Genomic DNA, 25206 nt, shown 5'->3' on the forward strand with positions numbered 1-25206 from the left:
CTGGGAACCATGACTGTCTGTACAAAATGTAATGGCAATCCATTAAATGAGATTAATAATTGATATATTTCAGTCTGGAGTCTTGACCACAGTCCGTCCAAAACTGCCATTCGTACAGTCACACCACTATAACGTCTAACATGTTAACTAATGCTAGTTATTTTCAGACATGATCTAAGAGCATTGTGCACAGCAACATGTACCAAGCATTAATGGAACAATGATTTCACACTGAAAGGGTCTATTCAGTCTCATCTCAAAGTCCATTTAGTACCTCACTTTTCTGGAACTACAAAGCTTCTTCTTTTTCCAAACTCAAGAGTGAAATTTGAAACACACACAAAAAAAACAAAGTCCTTTGAGTGGTCAGAAAATCTACAATTCCATGACAAAATCCATCTATTGATGAAAATCATGAGATATAATTGAAAGTACGAGTCATTTTATCCAGGGTCCACTCTTCACTATCATCGTTTTTCCTGCAAGAATAAAGAATATTCTCCAGTTGTTGTGTTGCCATTTTCAAAAAAAAATTGGACTTCTTCCTCCAGAATGAATCACCGCTGTTAAAGAAGTGGGACGTGCTGGGCTGCATGACAATTAGCATCATTTGTCTCCCCTCCATCTGTCTTTCCCTGTTGGTTTATTTGAACTTGTGACCACCTTTTCTTTATGTTTGCTGCAGTTTGTCAAACTTATGCTGACATGATTTCTAAGAATGTTTCCCTTCATACAAAATTATTATTTTGCTTATTTTCTGACTGATGCCTCTGTAATTACAGCACTTACCACTTGGACTTCTGTTAGTTGTCTCATGTTGCTTTGAAAACTTGTTGGACAACTGAATCATGGTGGCAAATGGCATTCAGCCAGACAAGACCCACAACTGTAGCAGTGTTTGTTACAGAGTCCGACTGATATATTAGCAGACTGATATCATCGGCCGATATCGTCTTTAGATATCAACTACCTGTCCCAAAATGTTGCACTTTGTTTATATTATAAACCAATTTGTTTGTTTTGTTTTTTTTAATCGCACTAGCACAATTCTTTTTAAAAGACCATCAATGTATTATATTTTGTTAGCTGTATGTATGCAACAGTATAGTATGCAAATAAATAAACTATGACTAGTATATCTTTGTTTTATGGGGTAATTTTGATGTAGTTTTGACACGTTTCACTGAATCCAAATTAATTTTACTTTTATTTATAATGATTTATTTGTAATGATTAATTAGTTCAGTTTCCAGTGAAGTTTACTTTTCAAAATTTACCATGATTTTATATTAATCGTCACAGTTGATAAACATACAGTTAAATGATATAACTCTCAAATATCACATAACGCTCTGTCAAATTACGAATTTGTGTGCATTGCTTAAAAAAAAAGTTTGTTGTGTTTGAGTAAAAAAAAGCTGATTTATAATTTTCAGACTTTTCTTTTTTTTGTATCTCTTACAGTAAATATCAATATTGATTTCAGCCTTGTGAAATATCGGTCGAGTTCTAGTACTAAAAATGATATCTAAAATTGCTAAATGGCTTTGTTTTGTTTCCATTATTGTTGTTACAGACTCACACATATCTTCACTTCTTCTCAATCCAACATCAAGATGAACATAAAAAGTTGTAGGATAAGTGATTACTTGAGCAAACAGTTAAATTGTTCTTTTGCATTTTGAAAACACTGCTGAATATATACAGGTGTAATAAATCTTAAAGACCCTATTGAGGCCCAGCAGAAGACTCATTAGATTGATATCAGTAGAAAGGTGAAGTGCATGCAGCTGCTGCTTTATGTTTCTTTCTGAGAGTCTTTTTTAAACTTTAACTCTCCATACATCTCGCTGAGGTTTTTTATCCCCCATGGTAAATTTACAGCACACACTAATCTAGGCTGACAGTGCATTTTCATTGCCACTACGAAAGGCTGCAATAACACACCACCTAATTGAACGTTAGATTCACTCAAACACACTTAAGGATAAGTGGGACTCCAAAATATCGTTTTATCTCAACCCAGTCATTTGAAGTTGCAGCCAAATGTTGCCTTCCACTGTCACTGCCAGCAGATGGATTGGGTCAACTGCAGTCCCATAATCCTCTGCTGCTCAGACAGGGTTTTCATCAGGAATGGATGTTTTAAGTGGCTCTTAACTCTCTGAGTGCTTTCATCTGCCCAGCAGCCCCAGGGAAGCTTTTTATTGCCTTTTAGCCCTCAAACATGTTCATCACTGTGGCATAAGGGATAACTTATCCAGATCATATTATTACTGTTAGTCCTGTTTGGACACAAACACACACAGCCATGATGGTAAGCAGGTGTGCTGAGGTGAAGAGGGGCATGTCAGGTTCCTATCTGACAGATAACATTTTAAAAATCCACTTGCATTTCTAAAAAGTGCATAAATAATTTGGATGATCTCATCTTCTTTATATTTGGCACAACAGCTTGTTTTTACGCATGTGGTTTTCCATGCACACGTGGAGTCAAAACATGTTTTCCACTCAAACATTCATATTTGCTGCACTTCCATGGATCAAAGTCAATTCATGTAAAAAGTTTCTTACCCAAAAAAGCAACGAGGAGCAGTGTAGATGACGGCCCCATTCCGCACTTTGGAGGGTTTGAAACGAGCTTGGTGACACTGGGGACTTTGGGTTTTCCTTTTACGCAGCGTCCTTAATTATTCCTGCACAAATCCTCACATTGTGTATCCAAAGCGTGGAGCAAACACTCCTGAGATATCCGAGCATCATAAAGCAACACTGGTTCGCCACAGAGAATAAAACCCTCCGCTGTAAATCTGAGGTTCAAAACAAACAAAACGCTACAAGAAAACGAAGTAAAAGTCCAAACTTCACTACGGGACACTGTGGAGTTCAACGCTGTCGTTCACGGCTGAAATGAAGCAGCTCGGTTGCTTTTACGCGCGTCCTCCTGTGCGTCCTGGAGGAGTGTTTGTACTTGTGTGTTCACAGACTGGACTCTTCCTCCGCCTCTGTGGAGACTTTAGGGGCGTGGAGTGGGTTCAAGTTTTCTCCCCTTAGATGCATACTGCAACAAAATTAATGTACAAGATGTGTTGGTCAACTGTTGAATCTGGAGATGTTTTGAGTCTTAAAATATCTTCAAATCAGTTTAAAAATAATTTCATTATTACTTAATCCAAACTTCCAAAGCAGCATCAACATCATACCATCATAACATGATGGTGCCATATATATATATATATATATAAAAAACAATTGTTCAATAACTTCCTTTAAAATGACATTTACTTTTTCACTTTATTCTACTCTTTCTTTTTGTCATTATTATTATTGTTATTTATTTTCTTGGTTTTGAATGTTGAGGTTGTTTTCTCTAAGTGTACTTGATGGGTTTGTCTGCAAGCTCATCTACTTAAAAGTTGGTTTATAGACTGTTGTAATTACAAACAGTGGATTGCATATATGAAAACAGCCTTGAAAAAAAGGAAAAAATAAAATATTAAAAATAAAAATAAATAAATAAATAAAATGACACTTTACAAGCAAAATCTTCAAATTCAAAACTGAATTAAAAATAAATTCTGCCACTCCATGCATATTTTTTTCCACCAGGTTTGAAAAAAAACAGATTTTTAACTCCATGTGAGACAATTTTTGCAGTGAAGATGTTTTATCTATTCATACCTTTCATACGGAGGGCAACTCTGGGTGTCTGAAAAGTGAAGCCAATGCAGAAGTGCCTTAAACTTGCATTCTTTCTAACAGCCAGCAGGAGGCGACTCCTCTGGTTGCAAAAAGAAGTCTGATTGTATAGAAGTTTATGAGAAAATGACGCTACTTCTCACTTGATTTATTACCTCAGTAAACATTGTAAACATGAGTTTATGGTCTCAATTGCTAGTTTCAAATCTTCTTCAATACAGCATTAGAGTCTCCAGCTCCTCTTCATTCATCCAGTCAGCCACACTGACACTGAGCCAACTGTGACTTAAACACTGACTGCATCTGCACTAAAGCACCCAACCTATTTATTTTCTTTTACTATGTTTTCTGTCAATTTAAATTTACAATCAGTGATTATAAGCAGCATTTTTTTTTACAATTAGTCCATCTGACATTATGTACAGTACATGGGCTCAAACATGGTCAAATGTAAAGGTTTTTGTACTTGCTCTTGTTGCAAAACAAGCATCTGTTGTCGCAGTGATATTGGGCTGTTAAAATGGTTTACACAGATAGAATAGTGAAGGGGTAATCAAACTGGATTTGTGTTATTTGGGATTAATTAGTGATAAAGTTGTCCTGGGACCACACTGAGCCTCTACTGTTGAGTTTTCATTCTTTTCGTTTGTGTCCAACATCCTGCTTGTTATCAGTCATGATGAATGCCGCACATTTTTTTCGACCTGGCCCTCAAATTATAGACCTTCTCATCATTAGCCTGCCTAGAGGGAGCGAGGGAGGAACAACAAAGCTTCACAGAGCCTTTTCCTCCCCGGCCACCTGTGTGTGTGTGTGTGTGTGTGTGTGTGTGTGTGTGTGTGTGCGTGTGTGTGTGTGTGTGTGTGTGTGTGTGTGTGTGTGTGTGTGTGTGTGTGTGTGCGTGTGTGTGTGTGTGTGTGCGTGTGCGTGTGAGAGAGAGAGACCTTGGCCTTGAGTTTCCAACTATCTGTCTCTTTTCAACTTGTGTCTCTCTGCTGTTGTGTCTCTGATCTTTTGACCCCGGAGGCGAGCGTCTCCAGCTCCTCTTCATTCATCCAGTCAGCCACTCTGACACTGAGCCAACTGTGTTATATCTGCCTTTGAACACTGACTGTATCTGCACTAAAGGACCAAACCTATTTTTTTCTCTTTTACTATATTTTCTGTCAATTTAAATTTACAATCACTGATTATCAGCAGAAATATATTATGCTTCTTGTTTTGATGAATTTAGAGAATAGAGAATGAGCTCCTGTTAAAGCTCCACCAAACATGATTTGCTGATGTACGTTTTACTACAGTAGAACAATTATAAGTACTCACATTATAACATTATACATTTAACATTGTCAGACTCACAATGGACAGTTTAAAGAAAATGATCGAAATCGATGCAGCAGAACCAGAGATATTGGTTTTTTTTAATTTCACGCGGTCTTCTTCCTTGTGAAAACTTGGCAACTACATTACCCATAATGCTACTTGACCGCCAACAGTTTAATCAGAGATTTAAAACTTTAAAAAACGTAACTTAAACTTAATTACAATGACCTCTGCATTTAACCCATCCTAAGCATTTAGGAGCAGTGAGCTGCTGTAAAGCACCCGGGGAGTAACTTGGGGTTCAGTGTTTCACTCAAGGACACTGCGACATGCAGACAGTAGGAGCCGGGGATCAAAACGTCAACCTTGTGGTTAAAGAACGACCCGCTCTACCCACTGAGCTACAGCCGCCCCAAGATTTGGGTTTTTGTTTGACAGTAATCGGTAATATGGCCTCGAGCTGCTAGCCACAATCAGAGATGAGGAGCTACAGAGGTCTGGTCAACTCACTTCTTTCTAACACAACCGACGCTGACTCAAGTGACATCACTTGAGGTCATTTATCTGACTTCACACAGCTCCCTCTGGAGCCACAAACTGCTTTATACAACTTTTTTGCACATATACAGTAGTACTCCCAAAGACCTGTAAACAGACTCTGATGTGTAAAATCAGTGGAGTTCCCCTTTAAAACTCACTGACAAGCCCGGTAGGTCAGTTAGCACAAACTCTCTTTATTTTAAATTATAGCACAGAACCCAATGTATCCAATGATACCAAATATTTCAGACTGAGTTTTGGGGAAATGCGCACAAAATGATGTACAAGGCCTCTAAAATATTTCAATGACTGAGTATTTCACTCAGTGTACTTTAATGAAGAACAAGCTGATACAGAATTAAGACTGCAACTAATGAATACTTTCATTATTGATTAATCTGTCCATCAGATTTATAAAAAAAAATTGTTAATCTTTTGTCTATAAAATGTCAGAAAATAGTGATAAATTAGTCTTAAAGGGACTGTTTGTAACTTTTTAAGCTTATAAATGTAGCGGGGCGCCACACATGCGCGTTCGCATATGCGCGCTCGCGTGTGGCCGTAGCCTCGTCTCCGCTGCCTGCTTACCTTCACTCAGACAGAGCGCGCGTTCTCGCGTACTTGCTCCACCTCTACTAGACGTGAATGCGCGCTCACTCCACACTGCAGAAGAGTTAGTTTAGCTCTGAGAATATCTAGTGAATGTACAGGGGACGTTTGTGCAGAAATAAATGCTGCAGCTCTCAGTCTTGTGAAGTGATGGGGCTCCTCCACATGTTACGTTGTCGTCTCGTTACCGACTGGGTGCCGGTGTCTCCCTGCGGCTGCCGGCTGCGGTTGGGAGGCGATAACGTAACTCGTTGAGTAGCCCCGCTGCCTGAGCCTGCGCTGAGGCAGGAAAAGCCAACATTAGGATCAGCATTGATTCATGGAGAGACCTTTGTCTGGTCAGCTAACATTACTGCCAAGCAGCTGAAATATAGAGTGATATTGTGGTTTTAGCTGACGTGTGTCACCTCACTGTTTTGAGCGATGCTCATTCATGTCTATTTAGAGCGAGCAAGTGCGAGCTCGACGCTGACTTTCGTTGATTTCACGGCCACAGGTGTCGCTGTTAACAAGCATTTCTGAAAGTTACAAATAGTCCCTTTATGTGAGAAAAATTTATGTTTTTTTTGCAATTCACAGTTATACGTATAAAACAGAGAAAGGCATCAAATCTTCACATTTGAGAAGCTTGAACTGATCAATATTCTGAGTTTTTGCTTGATAATTAAGTCAATTAATACAAAAGAACCTGTCAGACAGCGTGGAAGAAGATCATTTTTACCTTAAACGCACTTAAGGGGAAACTAAAGAGCACATTTTTTATTTTTAGGGTTTAAAGGGTTGATAAACTTTTACTTATGTATTGCTTTCTATTTCAGTCAACTTAAAAAATGTTATGGCCAAACTATTTTTTGCAGTGTAAAGTTTACATCCATGCTTTCACATGTAGAGAGATGATAGTGAAGGAGGCCCCGTCGTACACAGAAACAGTATTTCACGTGCTTATCCAATAATCCTCCAATCCTTAATCAGTAGAGCAATGCTCCACTGAGGGAGTTCTAATTAATTTCTATTGTTTGGCGTCTTAACCCTCACGGCTGCCTCCCTCTATACGCTCCATGGTATTTGCTCTTTTTCCTCTAATCCTGGATTCACGCTCTGGGAGAGTGAGTCCAGCCCTCCTCTCTCTCTCTCTCTCTCTCCCTCAATTCCTTCTTTTCTCAAGATCCGGAAAAGCCGCCGAGCGAGATCCGGACAAACAGACTGATGGGATTTGCAAGAAGCCCGGAAGGGGTATTAATAAGAAGAGCTGTATAGAAGGAGAGGCTGGAAGCAGGGAGGTGAAACTGGGAGGCTTGTTCTGGTGTGTTGACCCCTGCGTTGTCCTGCGTGGCTAATCAAAGCATCACTGCACTCTCTTTGTGTCGCGGCAGGAATGTGATCTATGAGAGGTGGAAATAAGACTGCTTTGACTGTCAAAAGGCTCAATGGGACAGTAAAACCAGTGGAAACCTTGTACCCTCACATTTCCTATAGGGTTTGTTAATATTATGATTTTGCCTGTAAACTTGTTATTCCCTCTTTAAAGGGATCTTTCTAACATGTTTTTTGCATTAAGCCTTTATCATTAGTGTCCCTAAACATGTCAGAGCAGATGAATGTGAGCGGGGACATTTCAAAGTTGCTGTCTCTCTCTGTTTCAGATTAAAGCTGTGTTCTGAAGAACTGGATGACTGCGCTGTTTTCTGTTTGCCTCTTTCTTCATGTCTCCCCGTAGACGTTTGTGTCATTTTCTGGAGGGCGCTGTAAAAGGCGTAGCGAGAAGGGCGAGGCGCGCAGTGATCATAAAACTGAGTTATGGGATGTTAATTGTTTAACTGTTGATTGTTTGTTACTGTAGATCAGGCCAGCGGAGTTACTGACAGCAGTAGTAATGTGTTTTCAGGAACATGTTAGCAATCATCTCAAGTTTAACCTCTTCAACTGACTTACTGGTGGGTCAGACAAACTCATGTTGTGCAGCCAAACGTTGCTCAAACTCACAAGATCTTAATGCTAGAAGAGACCCCAAAGGTTTTAAATAATGTATATAAAGGGAAATGTATATAAAATGATGCACAGGTACATTTAGTGGAGCAGGCAGTGTGCAGATGATTTTAAAGCTACTTAAATGTGCATTAACCATAGACTGCATATAAGAAATGGACGTAGTCTCCGTGACGTCACCCATTGCGGACTGCCCTTTTGAAGACTTGAGCATTTAGGCATTTAGGCCTTCGCCATCTTGTGTTTTTTGCAACCATAAGTGACACGAGAGTACAGCTGTACGCTGAATAAGTCATTTTAGTTGACCAAAACATTACAATTAATTTATAATTAACCCTAAATTTATATTAACACCTAGACTGGACAACGCAGTGCTAGCGACCTGTCAATCACAAGGTGCACGCCCTAAAGCATCCCCTGCTTTATGGTCTATTTGACTCTAACTGGGACCATAATTTACTAAATGAACATCATGCTGTATTAAAAAAAACTTGAAACTAGCAATTGAGACCATAAACTCATGTTTACAATGTTTACTGAGGTAATAAATCAAGTGAGAAGTAGGGTCATTTTCTCATAGACTTCTATACAATCAGACTTCTTTTTGCAACCAGAGGAGTCGCCTCCTGCTGGCTATTAGAAAGAATGCAAGTTTAAGGCACTTCAGCACTTGCTTCCCTTCTCAAACCCGGAGGTTCCCCACTGGCATTAACACATCATTTGGGTACTTGGCAGCAGAAAAAAAGTTGAAAACAAAACACTGACAACTTATAAGTTGAGATGCCAAACTTGTTAGCAAACAGTTGCTTATTTACTCATTCAGCAAATACGCAGAAACATGGCATTCATTTGGAGTTGTGTACTCTGTTGTATATTCAGCTCTGTTATAAGTCTCCACTAACTCCTAATAGATATATCTGGCTCTTTAGCGGCTAAATATACCTAGGTGTTAACTTTGTCAGTCAGTTTTTTTAGAGCCTGCTGTGGCCAGAAACGATGCTGATGAGAGCGGTGAGAGTGAGCACAGTAAAGTTGTGAGCCACAAAATCAAAACAATGAGCTGAAAGATGCTAAAACGCTTCGTACAGCGGAGGGGAACGGCAGTTATGTGATAATTCCCTAGGAGTTAAATCCAATCAAAATGAGCAAGTTTCAAGTCACTTTCTTTATACTGAATATTAGTCATGGCTATACTGTTCATATATTCCCCTTTGGGTATAAGAGAGATTCAACCTGCAAGAAAAACTCAAGTACCGTGAGATTTGTCATCTTTCAAATAGAGAGTATACTTTTACTTGATTTTCTGGCCCTCTCAGCGTCTTTCTCGGAACAGCTGCCATCGATCATGCTGTTAAAGGAGCACTCCAGTGATTTAGTACTTCAATTCCATAAAAGTTGTGGGGAAATGAGAGACAGATTAAACGAGGAATGGTCAAAATCTGTGCAGCAGAAGCCAAGATATCCTAACGTCGAGCTTGAAAAACACTGGATCCTACAATTCCCATAATGCAACTCAATAGCCTGTTTCAGTGGAGCCTCCGAGTCTGATTCTCAAACTCAACATTTGAAAACCCCAGTTTGTAATGCAATGCTTAGACGAAAAAAAGTCTTCAAGTCCTCACTGAGATAACCTCGATTACATCACAAGGAGTTATTTTCTCCTCCAGAGTCACAGACGACATTATACAACTGAGTAATTTTCATGAATAAACTGAGACAACACTTGTGAAATATATCTGCGTTTGCTCCAACTGCAGAAGGACAACTGTGACACTCGGCAGTCAAACAATGAGTCAAACTATCGAGGCGACCCTGAGCTCAGTCGAGAAGGCCTGGCTCCAAGTTCTGTTTCAATATGGCCGACATCTGCTGCTGCAAAGACAATTGAAACAGTACAGTTAAATCAATCCAGACTGGGAGCGGGAAACAGGGAGACAGAGAGAGAGGTGGAGGAGGGGAGAGAGGTCTTTTCATCTGTGTTGCGTTGATAAATACTCCCATGTGCAATGAGAGATTCCATTGTGTAGAACTGCAGGGTCAAGGAGAAATTGTCCCTGAAAAAATAATAATAAAAAAAATCACAGAAACAAGGGAGACAATAACATGCAGAGGCTGAAACACAATTCCTGCTGTCTGCATCTTGTTTTCTTTTCCCTCAATCATTTAACATTTTTTTAAATGTCATTTATAAAACCAGATTTTCATGACCAACTTATAGTAGCTTGAAAAAAACACCCCCACGGGAACCCCCACAAACGTTTGTAAGGCAACAAGCTTTTGAGCGATTACTTCCTCCTGGAGAGCTCCAGGTCTTCATGCGGGTGTGAGGTGATTGACAGTAAGCAGAGCGTAACGTAATGCAGCGCTGATATGAAAACACTCAGCCTGGGCTCAGAGCAATAATGATAAAATTGAAACATTGACAGATCCCATAGGCTGTCATGTTTTCTGTGAAGGATTGTTTACCTAAGGCGATTTTCAGGGCGGCCGAGGTTGTTTTTCATAGTGAACAAGAATGAGCTGCAGCACATGGCTCCTTCTGACGGAAGAAAAAACAACAAAATGATAAAAGTGGAAAGGAGGGGGAGAAGCTTAATTGCTGGCACAAGCCGAAAAAAGATAAAATACTTGAAATTCGCAGAAATCTATGATGCAGCACGACCCTTTCTCCCTCTAAACCAACCTAAAAGAGGCCTAAGCTGCTCTGCCAGTCAGGATTCTTGTGGTTTTTGTGGCCTCTGGCCCATCCAGCGGCCTCTGGCCTTCTCTGACAGGCCCCTGTTTGTCCTCCGTGGTGCCAGCTGCTCGGTGAACACACAGGCTGACTCGACATCATCCTGCTCTGCATTAAGAAGAGGAAGCAGAGGCCTTCAGCCGAACTGAAGCAGCAGTGATTTATGCTAAAAGCACAACCATAACCATAAATATACACGATGGATTCTTCTAGTGACCAGAAAACCAGCTCTGTAGGTACTAAGTATTTGAAAAGAGGGGATAAAAGGAAAAAGAAAAACAAGAAGAACTAAAGCTGCCAGTGTGCTTCTTCAGAACTGCTGGAGAGCTCAAAGCTCATGCGTTAATAGCCCAAAACTCAAATTGTGTGACTTTTGAGGACTGAGGACAAAATTATATCGGAACCTTTGTACCAACTTTGTCCGTAGCATTTATAGTTTTAAACATTTTGGACTAAAAAAAGGTCCAGGCGTCGACACTCGATCTCACAGGAAGGTGCATAAATAGCTCGACATTCAACACGTTCTCATCTCGACTTGGCATACTGCCGCGTCATGCCCCTTGGTGTCACTAAAAGTTTAGGCAACAAAAAACACTTAGTTAGGTTTAGGAAAAAACTACAGTTGGACTTAAAACTACTACATCTGTAAAGTGAAAATGACACTGAACGTTGTGAACACGGGACACGAATGAACAGCTGATTGTGACGTGAAAGCGAAACATAACGCACGGACGACGAACAGCGGTCTCCTGGACGAAAGCCCTGTGTGTGTTGGACCCATCCACCTCCCCTCCCGCCCGCCCTGGTTGTGGCTTTTCACTCTTCAAACTACGTCACCACACTCCCGGCGCACTTCCTCTGGGTGTTTACTGTTGCCGCGAATGGGTTTACATTGCAGTCAATGGAAAACCTGGTGCATCTCAGCTCTGAGCGTAGCATATTTACACGATGGATTTACATTGCAGTCAGACTACATGGTGTACAAATGGCACGCCAAAGCAAGAACAGCGTTCTTATTGCACACTAAATGCCTTGGGATAAATTTCGTGACTATTTCACAGACTGCTGTGCGATGTGTGTGCAGAATGTCTGTCGGATTACTACTAAAAGTCGTAGCACGTTGATCCCAATGGGGGCCACGGATTTAATACAAGTTTTTGATTTGGATTTAATGGACATCAAATTCTCACTGTTTAAACAGTTTTGAAACCATCTGTCCAACAAGTCCTGATTAAAAAGATAGAGACAGCAGATGTTGTCCCACGTGTTAACAGCATTTTGTTCAACATAATAATGTTTGCGGGGCAGCATCTCGCCACAAAACATGAAAAAGGAATCAACAACAAATGACAGTTCTGTTGAAGGGTTGCCACGAAGTCAGATCTAGAGATTTCATTTAATTTTTGTCCAAGTGGTTTTCCCCTGGGTGTGACAGGCAGCTGCATGCTTCAAAGGCTCTGGCATGAGTCTGGGGAGGAGGAACAGAAAGCCGCGAAACGCTTTCTGACCGTCCAGAACGTTCTGCTCACAGGTGGCAGGAAGATGAGCGGAGAGCGGCCACACAAATCAGACGTCACACTGTGGATTCTGATGATGCCGGGAGATGAAGTACGCCGCCAGTGACCCCAAAATGCATCCATCACCGCCTTTTAAAGCCACGCCATCACTTTTAAATTAGAAGAACTTTTTTTAGACCTTGTTTTCACCCAGACATGTTGATGACATTCTTATTTATGGGAGGGATTTAGGAAGATGGGAGTTTAGAGTCATAAAAAGAACTTTTCATATTAATAAATGCCAGCTAGTGCCAGTTAATAACGGTTTTATGTTTGCATGCTGTAAACATCTATGAGATGGAACATCTTGCGCTGCACATAAAATGATGCATTTTATGTTTATGGAAGTTGTTTGTAATACGTAGATACAAGAGACCACAGCACACATTGTGTCATTAAAGCAAAAAATGTCAAAGCAATACATCACCGAAGTTTAGAAGCTGCTCCGGAGCTTTTGATGGTATCAAATTAACTTGGTCTGGTTGTCATTGAACTGTCGATGTTTATACACTTCAAGGACTTCTTGTCCACGTTGGCATAAAAGCTGAGATTTAACAAAGTCTTTTTTAAAACTAAAGTCAAAAGTTGTTGCTGAATTGAAGACAAACATGAATCTTGCCAATTATTATTTGAAATTCAGGGAGGCTAAACACACAAACCTTTAAAAAATGGTTAACGTATTACAGTTAAAGCGTGATTAAAATAAGGATCTGTACGTTGAAGGGAATAAATAGGTCATCAGTTATTAGTGCTTTGCTGAAAATACAAATTTGATTGTTGGTAATCACATTTCCAACTCGTCGCATATGGACTCTTAGTCAGGAATGTAAATAAATCAACGTTGACTTTTGGTTTCACACGAACAACGGTTTCCTGGTTTAAAGTCCTGTGTTTGTTTGACCCATCCATCCACCCCGTCCCCCTCCCTATGCAGACATTGTGGCTTTTTAAACTATGTCTCCTGACTTCGGGAGCACTTGCTCTGAGCGTCTAATATTGCCGTGGACAGGTTTACAATGGATTATTTGAAAGCCCAATGCGTCTCATACAGATGCTAAAGGGTGCCTTGTGCGTCAGTATCAGAAACATGTTCTCACCCCAACTTGTCACATATACCAGTGCTTTGTCACGCCCCTCGGCTTTGCATTATTTTCAGCAACAAAACCACTGTAATTACCCTTGGCGTCACTTTAGGTTTAGGCAACAAAAACACTATAGTTAGGTTTAGGAAAGAACTACATGGTTGGGCTTAAAACTACTACATTTGTACACTGAAAATGACACTGAACGTTGTGAACAAGGGACACGATGTAACGTCACACACGGAACACATCCCCCTCTCGTCCCGCCCGCCCTGTGTGTCTCTTTCGCTCTTTAAACTACGTCACCAAAGCACTTTCTTTGAGCATTTACTGTTGCCGCGGATGGGTTTACATTGTAGTTAATGGAAAGCCTGGTGTATTTCATACCGGCACTAAAGGGTGCTTTGTGTGGCAGTACCGAACGCCGACGGCCGTGACAATGCTTTGATTTTTAACGCCCTAGGAATGAGAACGGGCTGGTATCAGACCCGAAGGGCCCTGAAAAAATGTCAGTATTTGATGACTCGGGAATGAGACCGGGCTTGGTGATCAGGTGACTGGAGATTAAAGTCAACCACAGCCATGTTGTACTGTATGTTATCCTAGGCCACCTAAAACGTAGCTGTCACACAATTGTAAAGTGGGTCTCATTTACTTTATTTGCCTGTTTACCCAGCCAAAATGTGTCTAATTATTATGCAGAATGTAACTTTTTATTAATCTAAATTTAAGCAATTGCCTTGCCATTATTGATACAAATGGTTTCAGGCATCCACATTTATGCGAAACATGTATAACAACCAACCCACAGCTGTTTCTACATTATAGTTTCTATGAGAATGTGAGCTCTTTTGGTATTTATGAGTTTTTTTCTATGTTGGCGTTTAGACAAATTCCTGTCAGCCTCAGCCCCCTCTGTGGACTGACAGGTGGATTCGACCTCTGCACTCAAAGTTTCTCTCGCTAGCCCGGAGCAGAACACATTTTGACCCTTCATTGGATTTTCAGAGTGATGAGGTCAACAGTGTTTGGCTCTGTAATGATGTTGTGTGGCCGGCATATTTATTTCTCACCACAGCGCTGCAGCTGCAGGACAGGCTTTACTTTTAGCATGTTGTGTTACTACGTTATTGGTCTTTAAACTTAGAACCACAATTTATTTTATTGTTTTTAATTTAGCCTTATTAACAAAAACAATGTGGATACAAGTTTCATTTCAGGTCACTTCTCTGGAGGTTATCAAAGGGCATTCTGGGAGGAAATCACTAAATAATGTAAAAGACCAGGCAAGTTAAACTACAACACGTCATCACAACACAACAACTGGAAAGCACTTAATATAACAGTTTTATGATATAAAACTGTAATTGGGATATTTGTATGGACAATGTTACTGTCATCTTGCATTATTTTTCTTGTAAGCACAAGATCGAAAGTATGAAGTTATACTGCTATTTATTTGAAAATTTTAATAAATTGACTGTAATTGATAATTATTCACATTATTCTGAGATTCCAAATCTGGACAAACTGCACATTGTTTGAAAGCACAAAGCCTCACAATATCAAAAACCAACATCACTGTGACTACAGTTTCTTAAAGGTCCAGTAGGTAACATTTAGGGGGCTCTATTGGCAGAGATGGAATATATTATAAGTATGTTTTCTTTAGTGTATAATCACCTGAAAATAAGAATCACTGTGTTTTCGTTACCTTAGAATGAGCTGTTTATATCTACATAGGGAGCGGGTCCTCTCCACAGAGTCCGCCAAGTTGCTCTGTCATGTTTCAACATTAGCCCAGAGCGGACAAACACAAACACTGTTAAATTTCCTGGTTGGGCCGGAGTCGATAACGTTACTCTCTCCCTTCCCAGCGCAGCACCGCCAGCAGCTCTTTTCCCCCAGGAAATTAGATTTGGTGTAGCTGTATTGTCATCCGGGAGGAAACAGTAGGGCTTATAGCTTTTACATGCTGTATAATGCCAAAAACAGGTTGAGATAATGAAAAGGAGAAAAAAAGGTGTGAAAATGTGTCATAAGCTGGGACAAATGCAACAGTATTATGGCAACAGTATTGCCCTCTTCCATGAACTGGAAGAGGGCAATGAAAAATGTGAGTCTCCTGGGAAAATCGGGAAGGTTGGCAAGTATGCGTTACTCCCTTAGACACAATAACATGGGAAAATATGGTCCAGGTTGAAAAGTTACTCTTAAGGGGTTTAAATGCCCATCTATGTCGGTAAATGTTAAACGTAGTGTTCTTGCGTTGTAGTTCCACAGCACTAGTGGGTTTGAACCGATAACCTTTCCACCACCACCAACGCTCCACCCTCCTTGGCTTACAGTACTTTCATATGTTACTAATTTAGATGCTTTAGGGCACAGACAAAATGTAATTTAACGGCAATTAATTATCGTTCACATCGATTGTCACAAACGTGTCTGTGCAGAGCAAATTTGCTCTGTGAGTTTTTCAGCTGTTGAACACAAAGAGCAGCAGGAAGCTGCAGGTACACTCATGTTTGTGCTTTGGTGCTTTTGATTGACGGGTAAATTGCTAGAGGGTCACATTTCAAAACGTACCATCACACCCCCTAACATTTGATCTTTCTGTGTGTGTGTGTGTGTGTGTGTGTGTGCGTGCGTGCGTGCGTGCGTGCGTGCGTGCGTGCGTGCGTACGTGTGTACGTGTACGTGTCTAGGCCTGAAGACAGGAAAGGCATTAAGAGGATTTTTTGATCACCGCTGATCTTTTTAACAGTGTGGATTTGTTTGTTCAAGGACTTCCAAGCACACACATAAGACCGAGGTTGAGGTTAAGTTTCATTGACATAATTGTATAAAAATGATGTAACACTAATACAATAGAAACTGACAACAAACTAAAGAGCTTAAAAGCGTCTTGCCAAAGCCTGTAAAGCAGTAAAAAAGATGAGCGTGGGAGCCAAAGTCAGACTATCTGTGCGAGTGAAGTGGTCAGAGCGCGGAGATTGATGGATTCTCAACGCAACACCGCTGATGTGCGCTGCAAGTTTTTTCCATGAGCAAAGACAGATTTGCGGTGTGTGTGTGTGAAACAGAATGTGTCCCAGATTTTCTCTCTTCTTCTTCCTCCCTCTTCGCTCTCCTCTCTTCTCTGCGGGCTGGATGGAGGGAGCTTTGATGTGGCACTCTGTCAGTGTTGTGACCGCAGGCCCAAGAGGAACCAGATGCTCTTTGGACTGGCTTGTGGTGGAGAGGCATATGTATAAATAAAAAAAGAGGAGAGAAGATGGGTGTAGGGGGGAGGTGGGGGAGAAGTTTACTGTAGAGGTTTCCTGCACCAAAGCAGACAAAGCAGGATGTCTTGGTCGCGTAACAGTCTACAGAAAACAGCAGAGATGGACATAAATGTTCTCTCACTTACGGCACGGCAACTATCGTTTAAGGGTTTTATAGCCGGAAAACATCAAGTTCTCAGCATACACGGATGTTGTATTTGGGTTAAAGCCCCCAAAAACAAGCACCAGGCTGAGAGCATCGTGGCCACAGTCGTAATTGCATGTCACATGATGAACTTGGGCCCAGAAACACTTCTTCCCATACTGAGCCATCACAACACATCTTTAAAAAACAGCTCAATATCCACCTGTTTAGACTTGCCTTTATATTTTTCTTATTTCAATTTCTATTTTATGATGTTTTAATCTTAAGTCTGTTAGTTTTTTCATGTTGGTTACCTTATTTCTTTTGTGAAGCACTTTGTGATGTTCTGCTCTTGAAAGATGCTCAATACACAAATCCGGTGAAGTACTGGAAGTGAACAAGTCGTTATTACTGCGGTGGTGTCTTCCTACTGTACGTCCATGTTTGAATGTAAGTTATCCTAAGAAGTGTTTTCTACTTTTACCTTTACTTTCTATGTAACGTTAATTTTGACAACGATGTCTAAGAGTTCGGGAAGAAACTGTGCGGTCCTCAGCTGCCCAACGTTAGCCTTACATGGTCAAACATCAGCTGCCCAACGTTAGCCTAGCATGGTCAAACAAGTAACGTCATCCGAACGTCATCCGAACGTCATCTGTTTAACTAGCGTAGCTAACAACGTTAATGGGCTGAGACACTGTCTAGGGGCTGCAGGGGTACCACAGTATAAAATAACTCAATCACAAATCTGTGGCATTATTGTGAAATATAACGTTAGTCACTCTGAATAGGGCAACCTAATGACCACAAAGTAAACTTCAATTGGTCGGCATCACAAACAGAACATGCACAAAGTGTCTGCTAACTGTGTTAACTGGTGACTCTCTGCGTGGTGGGTGCTCGTAGTCACGGCAGCTGTGTCCTCGTAAAAGCTTTCAACTTCACTCTAATCAATTTTAAATACGTACTTATCTGTATTTATTACCATTTACGTAGGCTAAGTTAGTACAAGTAACCACGAACGTGGCAGCAGCACTACTTACTTACACACTTACTAACTTATTTACAAAGGAAAAGTATCATCAAAACTCATGCCTCATGTTCTTCTACTTCAGTTTGCAGTTTCCTACATTTCCCAGAATGACTTGTGGCTACACCCAAAGAACATGCCTGAACTTGCTCCTTTAAGCTGTGGGTTTTCTGTGTAGGTGGAGGGAATGATGGTGGCAGTAAGAGCAAGACAGCAAGGGTTATTCTGGTCCCAAAAAGGGAAAAAGAAAAGTGTTGTGTCTGTTAAAGGTTCTCTATACAATAGCCAGAGCATTAATATAGCAGCAAACAACTATTTGCTATGTAAAGAGTAATGTCTACCTGAGCAGAGAATGAAGTCACTCTCCCTCTGTGTGTGTTGTAATCAGAGCTTCTCTGTGCTTTGTTGATGTAGCTGGGTCGGCCGCGCATGCTTTTAGTGCATGTGAGCGTGCCCACTGGCTAGCTCATGGCCGCTGCTGTACACTGTGCTCATACGGGTCCCGACCAATTGTGTCATCGCAGAAGCGTAGCGCCCACCCTCCAGTTCGCTCTTAACACTGTTAGCTCCGTCAGCACCGTTAGTTGCGAGCCGATGGCTCAGCAGTCACCATGTTAAGAGCCACATGGAGCCAATAGATATGCTCTGAATTTTTGAATTTAGCACCTTTAAACAAAATGCAGCATGTTTTGCTGTTTGTTGGGAGTGCAGTACATTGAGACTACAGTCTGTGGGAGAACTAGTCTTTCTGCATCTTATGCAATCCATTTCTAGAAAGGAGATGAACCCTGAAGTTTATATGTTTGCAATTAAGATCATGCCAGAATAAGAAAAACACCTTACAAAACAAATAGACCCTCGAAAATCGACTGTATCTCTGACAGTTGATAAAAAAATTAAGAAATTCGGGTTGACTTTTCCTCTGAGGACACTTCAGCAGGCTGGATATTTGCTGACACAGCACGTTTTTGTACCCCGGTCCTGTGTTTGAAGGACAGTCTGTCTGACCACCAGGCCACCAACAACCACACCAGCATCAGCAGCATGACAGAACACAAGCTGAATCAAATCCCGTCTCCTCCACGACTCTCCATAACCGCTCGTACTGTAGCATTACACAAACCTCATAATAGTTTTGATTTATGGCCCTCATGTGACACTGTAGAGTTTGGCAGGAAACCTACGCAGCTCCGTGTTTGGCTTCGGCCACAAAAAAAACATAAAGGCGTACATTAAGAATTTCCCTGGGGTCGCCACTCACCGGGGACGTTAATGCAGCTGAGAAGACATGAAAAGCAACGAAAGCTACAGACGGAGAGATCGATCTGACCTCTTCATAATGATGCTTTCCCATCTCTGTCTGCTTAGAGAGGAAGGAAGGATTATGGCAGGAAGAACGTCAGTATTTCCACCATTTGCTTCCTCTCTCTGTTTCTTTCTTTCCCTCTCTCTGTGAGGCAGACGTGACATGAAGTGTTTATCTCGCATGTCAAATAACTGTTTATGCAGTAAACCGAAGCAGGGCAACACAATGGCAGGGTAATGGATGCTAGATGCTAAGTACAATGGAGCAATCCAACTGTTTTGATTGGAGGGCAATCGAAACCCGACAGAGAATAAACAGGAACAACTAAGAGCTGATTTTGTTTATTAAAGACAAATACAGAGAGCTGTTTTGTGAGCGATAGTGTTTGAGCCGGGCTGCCGGGAAATGTCAAGAGGTTTTAAATGAGCTGCAGGATCAGCATCAATTTAGTGATAGTATAATTATGCATAGAGTTTGCCCTGTTGACATTGATGCAGAGGCGTATTGACAAATTTACAATACAACCTGACTTACTGGTACCAAAGACCACATAACATCACATGAAGTCCAACGAGAGAGTGAAAGACATACTATGAGACTATATAAAGTTTTTTGCAGCATTTCAGGCCTCATTGACAGCAGATAGTAGCGACAGATAGGAAACATGAGAGTGACGGGAATGATATATAACAAATATCCCTTGCTAGAACCAACTGCAGATGTTGTGATTATATTTGATTTAATCACGAAGCCAACAGGACAGGATGCCCCGAGAACCACCTTTTTTTTAGATACAACAATTATAAAGTTCTAATTTCATTCAAATTAAAATGATTCACAAGTTTTAAGAGATTTGAAATTGAAACTGAAATGTGGGCCATACAAAATGTGATTCATTGCATGTCAACTACACTTGTGCCAATAAATTCAACAGGAAATAAGCAGATTATATGATTAATAAAACTTTGATCCACGTGTACCATGTTGTGTTTTATCAGCAGTAGAGATAGGGAATGACATATACAAGGCGCCGTGGTCTGGACTTGAACCCGGGATGTTATGTAAGGGATAATGTGCAGAGAGCCGGTCATTGTTGTGAAAAATGTATTTCACAATGACCCACTAGTTGTACATTATCCTGCATATTACATGGCTACTTACTTAAGAAATCAATAATTTTACACAAAAACGGTCCGCCAGAGTCCGACATCAGAGCTGCGCCCATAGCAGACCATAGAACGCCGCGATTGACCAATCAGAATTGAGTACTTAACAAAGCCATGTAAGAGCGACACTCTTTTTATTGTTTATTTTGGGGCTTTCTGGTGGAATGTAGGCAGTTTATGGTGAGTAGCATTATGACATGACTGCTTTGTCCACAGTACAAAAACAGATAAATCTTTTGCTTTCTAAATTTGTGTTTTGCAATCTTTTCCATTTGAGCAATTTTTTTTGCTTTATTTCCATTTTTTCAAGTTTCTTGCATTTTCCCAAATGATTTAATGTGCAAATTAAAAACGAGCCCAAAAAACTGGTGGATGGAATAGTTAGACTGTATATAAGAAGTGGATAGATACCGTGACGTCACCCATTGGTTTCCATCCTCGAGTTTGGCATTTTTGCCGTCGCCATCTTGTTTTTTTGCAACCAGAAGTGACACGAGAGGGTGGAGCTACGTACAACCAAACGCTGAATAAGACATTTTTTAGGTGGCCAAAATATTACAATTAACTTTCATGAACTGAAAACACACTGTGAAAGGGTTAAAGGACGGACAACACCCAGACTGGACAACGCTGTGGTAGCGACCTGTCAATCACAAGGTAGCCACGCCCTAAAGCATACCCTGTTTATGGTCTATTTGACTCTAAATGGGACCATAATTTACTAAATGAACATCATACATTTGACCATGTTTGAGCCCATGTACTATACATAGTGTCAGATGGACTAATTGTGGAAAAAAATATGCTGCTGATAATTAGTGATTGTTAATTTAAATTGACAGAAAATATAATAAAAGAAAATAAATAGGTTTGGTGCTTTAGTGCAGATGCAGTCAGTGTTTAAGTCACAGTTGGCTCAGTGTCAGTGTGGCTGACTGGATGAATGAAGAGGAGCTGGAGACTCTCATGCTGTATTGAAGAAGACTTGAAACTAGCGATTGAGACCATAAACTCATGTTTACAATGTTTACTGAGGTAATAAATCAAGTGAGAAGTAGGCTCATTTTCTCATAGACTTCTATACAATCAGATGTCTTTTTGCAACCAGAGGAGTCGCCCCCTGCTGGATATTTGAAAGAATGTAAGTTTAAGGCACTTCAGCATTGGCTTCACTTTTCAGAACCGGAGGTTGCCGCCTGGGATGGAATCAACCCTATGTGTCTCTAATCCTAGTGTTCGACTATGATAAGACTACTTTTAAATAATGTAGAGAATATAAAAAGTATAGCCTAAAGACGGCTGGAATTATGCATCTATGAAGACACATCATGTAAATGTCTCTGTGGACTTATGCAAAGAAGGGTGTTTTGGGTAACAGTAGGTCACAGCTGTGTGCCTTAGTAAGTTAGCCTAGCTGACCTTTCAGGTTCTTCTCAGATTTGCTGCTTAACTTGCTAAAATGTATAACCACGAATGCCATGATCATGAGTGAATGAAACATAAATTCATGCCTCAGACAAATTGTCGTGTTACCAAAAAGATGCTGGTTTAAGAGATTTAAAATGAAGACTTTTCCAGTCAGCTTCGAGTTAGACGAAAGTCCTTAAAACTATGCCAGTGGTTTGTTTTATGTGGAAGAGTGGTGCCCATTTAAGGATCCTCTTTGGTTTCCCTCTTAAAGATCAAAGGGTCTGAGCTAATCTATTTGACTGAGCCCTGCTGTCTCCACGACAACAAGATCACAGACAGGAAGCCTGTCCTTCCTTCACGGGACCTTGTCATCAACAATGCAACCACTCAGCAGTGTCTGACTCTCCCATAAGTCACTGTGTGTGTGTGTGCATGCATGGCTGTTTGCACTTTTGGGTGCATGTGTTTGTAATCCAACTCCACAAAGCACAAGAAACTTTCTTGTTTTTTCCTTCAGTGTGTGCATGAGGGCATGTTTGAAGAAATCTTTTAGTTTTGGAGCGATACACAATCTTTGCTACCCGTCTTTTTATCTGCAGGTGTGTGTGAGTTGTGTGTGTGTGTGATGTAAGTGAGAGAGTGTTGAGTTCTGCTTCAGCGACCCAGAAAACATCTTTAAAGGCTGCGTTCTTAGGTCACTATGGAGCCCCCTGTGTTTGTCCAACACATGATTAGAAACTAAGACGATAAGCTTTTGGTCTTTCACTCAGAGAAGGAACAAAGCATTACCACATTAGAGTCTTTCTTTTGGACGGAAAGTTATTTCTATGATGGGATTCTTGCATGACACTTTCTAACACAATTTTTTTATACACATGCATTCTCTGTGTGTGTGTTTACGGCTTTTTAATTATGAAAACAAAAACCGCACCAATCTAAAGAGTTCAGTGCTTCAAACAAACTTATTTGTGCAAAGTGTGATCCAATCACATTTAAAGGTAAAAGCATTTATACCTGTTCTGAATTGTAACGCTTGAGGGCAGGGCAAAAAGCTTACTGTCATAGGGAGCCAAACTTCCGGGTTAAAGGAACAGTGTGTATTTAGGGGGATCTATTGGCATAAATGGAAAATGTTAATAAGTATGTTTTCTTTAGTGTATAATAACCTGAAAATAACAATCATTGTGTTTTTGTTACCTTAGAATGAGCCATTTATATCTACAGCGGGTCCTCTCCACAGAGCCGGCCGCCATGTTTCTATAGTAGCCCAGAATGGACAAACCAAACACTGACTTTAGACAGGGCCATAAGCGTTTTTACATTCTCACGTCGACCACCGTAGTTCTCCTACGCGTTTGGCACACAGGAGAAGTTTCAGTTGGTTCCAATCTGCAACCTCACTGCTAGATGTCGCCAAATCCTACACACTGCACCTTTAAAAATGTAAAGTTAAACAGTGATTACTTTGCAGCATCTCGACAGCAACTTGGTTTCGTCCCTATCCATAAAGCCCAAGTCATTTTTCTTTTGTTTATTGCCTATTTTATTGTTTATGTTGTATTCCAATTTAAATATTTTGAATCTGTGTATACATTTTCTGTGTGTGGAGGGGCCTACAACAACGCTTCATTGTGCAATCCTGTATTGTATAATGACAAAAATATGCACTTGAATCCTTGAGTCGAGGGGCCGTGGTAAGCTCAGACATGTAATAGTAATGTAAGACATTGTAATAGTTTTAGATAGCAATAGATTGTGTTGGTGAGATTTATGGATATGGACAAAGCCAAGCTGCTCTCAAGATGCTGCATAGTAATCATTATTTAACTTAAAATCACAATGGTTTATATTTTTCTAGCAACTGCTGTAGTGGATGTGACTTAGGATATGGATGGTTAACCGCAGGAACATGTTTCTTTTTTTTTTTTTAAGAAAGACTGATGAAAGAAATGTTCAATGAGAGATTGCTCTGAGGTACAGAAGCTCGTGGAACAGAGGCCGGGATGTGACATCAGGACTTCAGCTCTGTACAGTGAAGAATTGTAAAAAGGTGGATAACGGCACACACTTTTGGACAGTTTCTCCTGGAAGACATTCATAGTGTTGCACTAAGTTTGTTGTACACACAAAAAGTGATGGAAGTAGTTGTGTAAAGAATGACAAAATAGAAAACTAAGTTTAGACCCTGCCTCTCTCACATACTGTCAAAAACCTGGCAAACTGCTGCGTAAAGTACCAGTGAATTGTAGGTTTCTAAAAGTTGAGAAAACTGTCTGAGCAGATCGTTCAATTCCAATCTCTGAAAGGTGTGGGAGGAGGAGGTTATAGAACGATTCCACAAGCAGTTTGTTTGAAGCATACGGACACCTTAATGGATAGTTCAGACTTTTTCCAAGTCTACCTTGATACAATATGCCGCACGGTGAGAGAGTAATTAGTCACTGTAATCATTCATCTTCTCTGTTATGATCATGAAGAGATGCCCTTGTGCTGCGACTACACTGTAAGAAATGGGGGACAAAATCAACAGTTCTTGTTTGCACAAAAAGGCAGTCTTAAATTTAGCCAGCGCTATATGATTCTTCAGCAGGCTGAGTTAGTATAATTTCTATAAACAGATTCTGCATTCACATGTAGAATCTGTAGGCAATGGGACAAGGTTATGGCATCGGAAGCGTTCTGGTTTCTGTTTGTCGTCTGAGTAATATTGACCAATCACATTCGAGCAAGCTTCGGTTGAATGCAGGTAAACAGTCCATGTGGAGAGCAAAAGAGGAAGAACGCATTGGCTGAAATGCAATCTGGGAACCCAACGGCTATCGTCTGATGATGATTTACCTTTTTATTGGTTTAAAATCAGCTTGTAAACTGGCTACTTATGAAACAATGTGGTCGTACACAACGTCTCTCAACACCAACATTCATTCAGTCTCACATCTCAAATTGTTGATTGGACTGTAAGCAATGAGCAACGCATGGAAAAGGAAGTCTCAGCCCAGATATCTGCTGCAGATATCTACAGCGGAACCACAGAAATATATCTTGTTGCCCCCAGAGGCTTATCCGTCGTCAGACCGATAGCTGATGGGTTCAGAGATTGGACTTGATACTTCGTCGCAGGTCAGTGAGGAAACACTGGGGAAACACAAATAGAGAATTTCGTACTAAAAGGCCCTAACTTTGGAAGATACCTGATCAATTTGGTTAACAGAAACCCCTTTCACACATGCACGGCAACCCTGAACTTATCTAGACTTTACCCGGAGGAGCAGGAAGATTAAACAGTCTTTACCCTGCCATCTCCCTAGTACAAAGTCTGTGTAATGTCTAATTGAGCCCACGTGTGATTAGAGCCGT

At 40.7% G+C, this 25206-nt stretch overlaps 1 protein-coding gene across 3 annotated transcripts in view; it reads right to left on the bottom strand.

The window, feature by feature from the left end:
- LOC119499396 (protein APCDD1-like) overlaps positions 1-25206 on the bottom strand; it is a 68360-nt gene that overhangs the window by 24279 nt on the left and 18875 nt on the right. The window contains exon 3 of one of the 3 annotated variants that reach the window (XM_037788698.1): positions 2575-3061. The exons of the other annotated variants lie outside the window; for them this stretch is intronic. Coding sequence (XP_037644626.1) covers positions 2575-2614 — 40 coding nt within the window. The 5' untranslated portion in view covers positions 2615-3061. The remainder of the gene's footprint in view (positions 1-2574; positions 3062-25206) is intronic. 3 annotated transcript variants of the gene reach the window in all.

This window comes from Sebastes umbrosus, chromosome 12 (genome assembly GCF_015220745.1).
Source record: "Sebastes umbrosus isolate fSebUmb1 chromosome 12, fSebUmb1.pri, whole genome shotgun sequence".
NCBI classification, from domain to species: Eukaryota; Metazoa; Chordata; class Actinopteri; order Perciformes; family Sebastidae; genus Sebastes; species Sebastes umbrosus.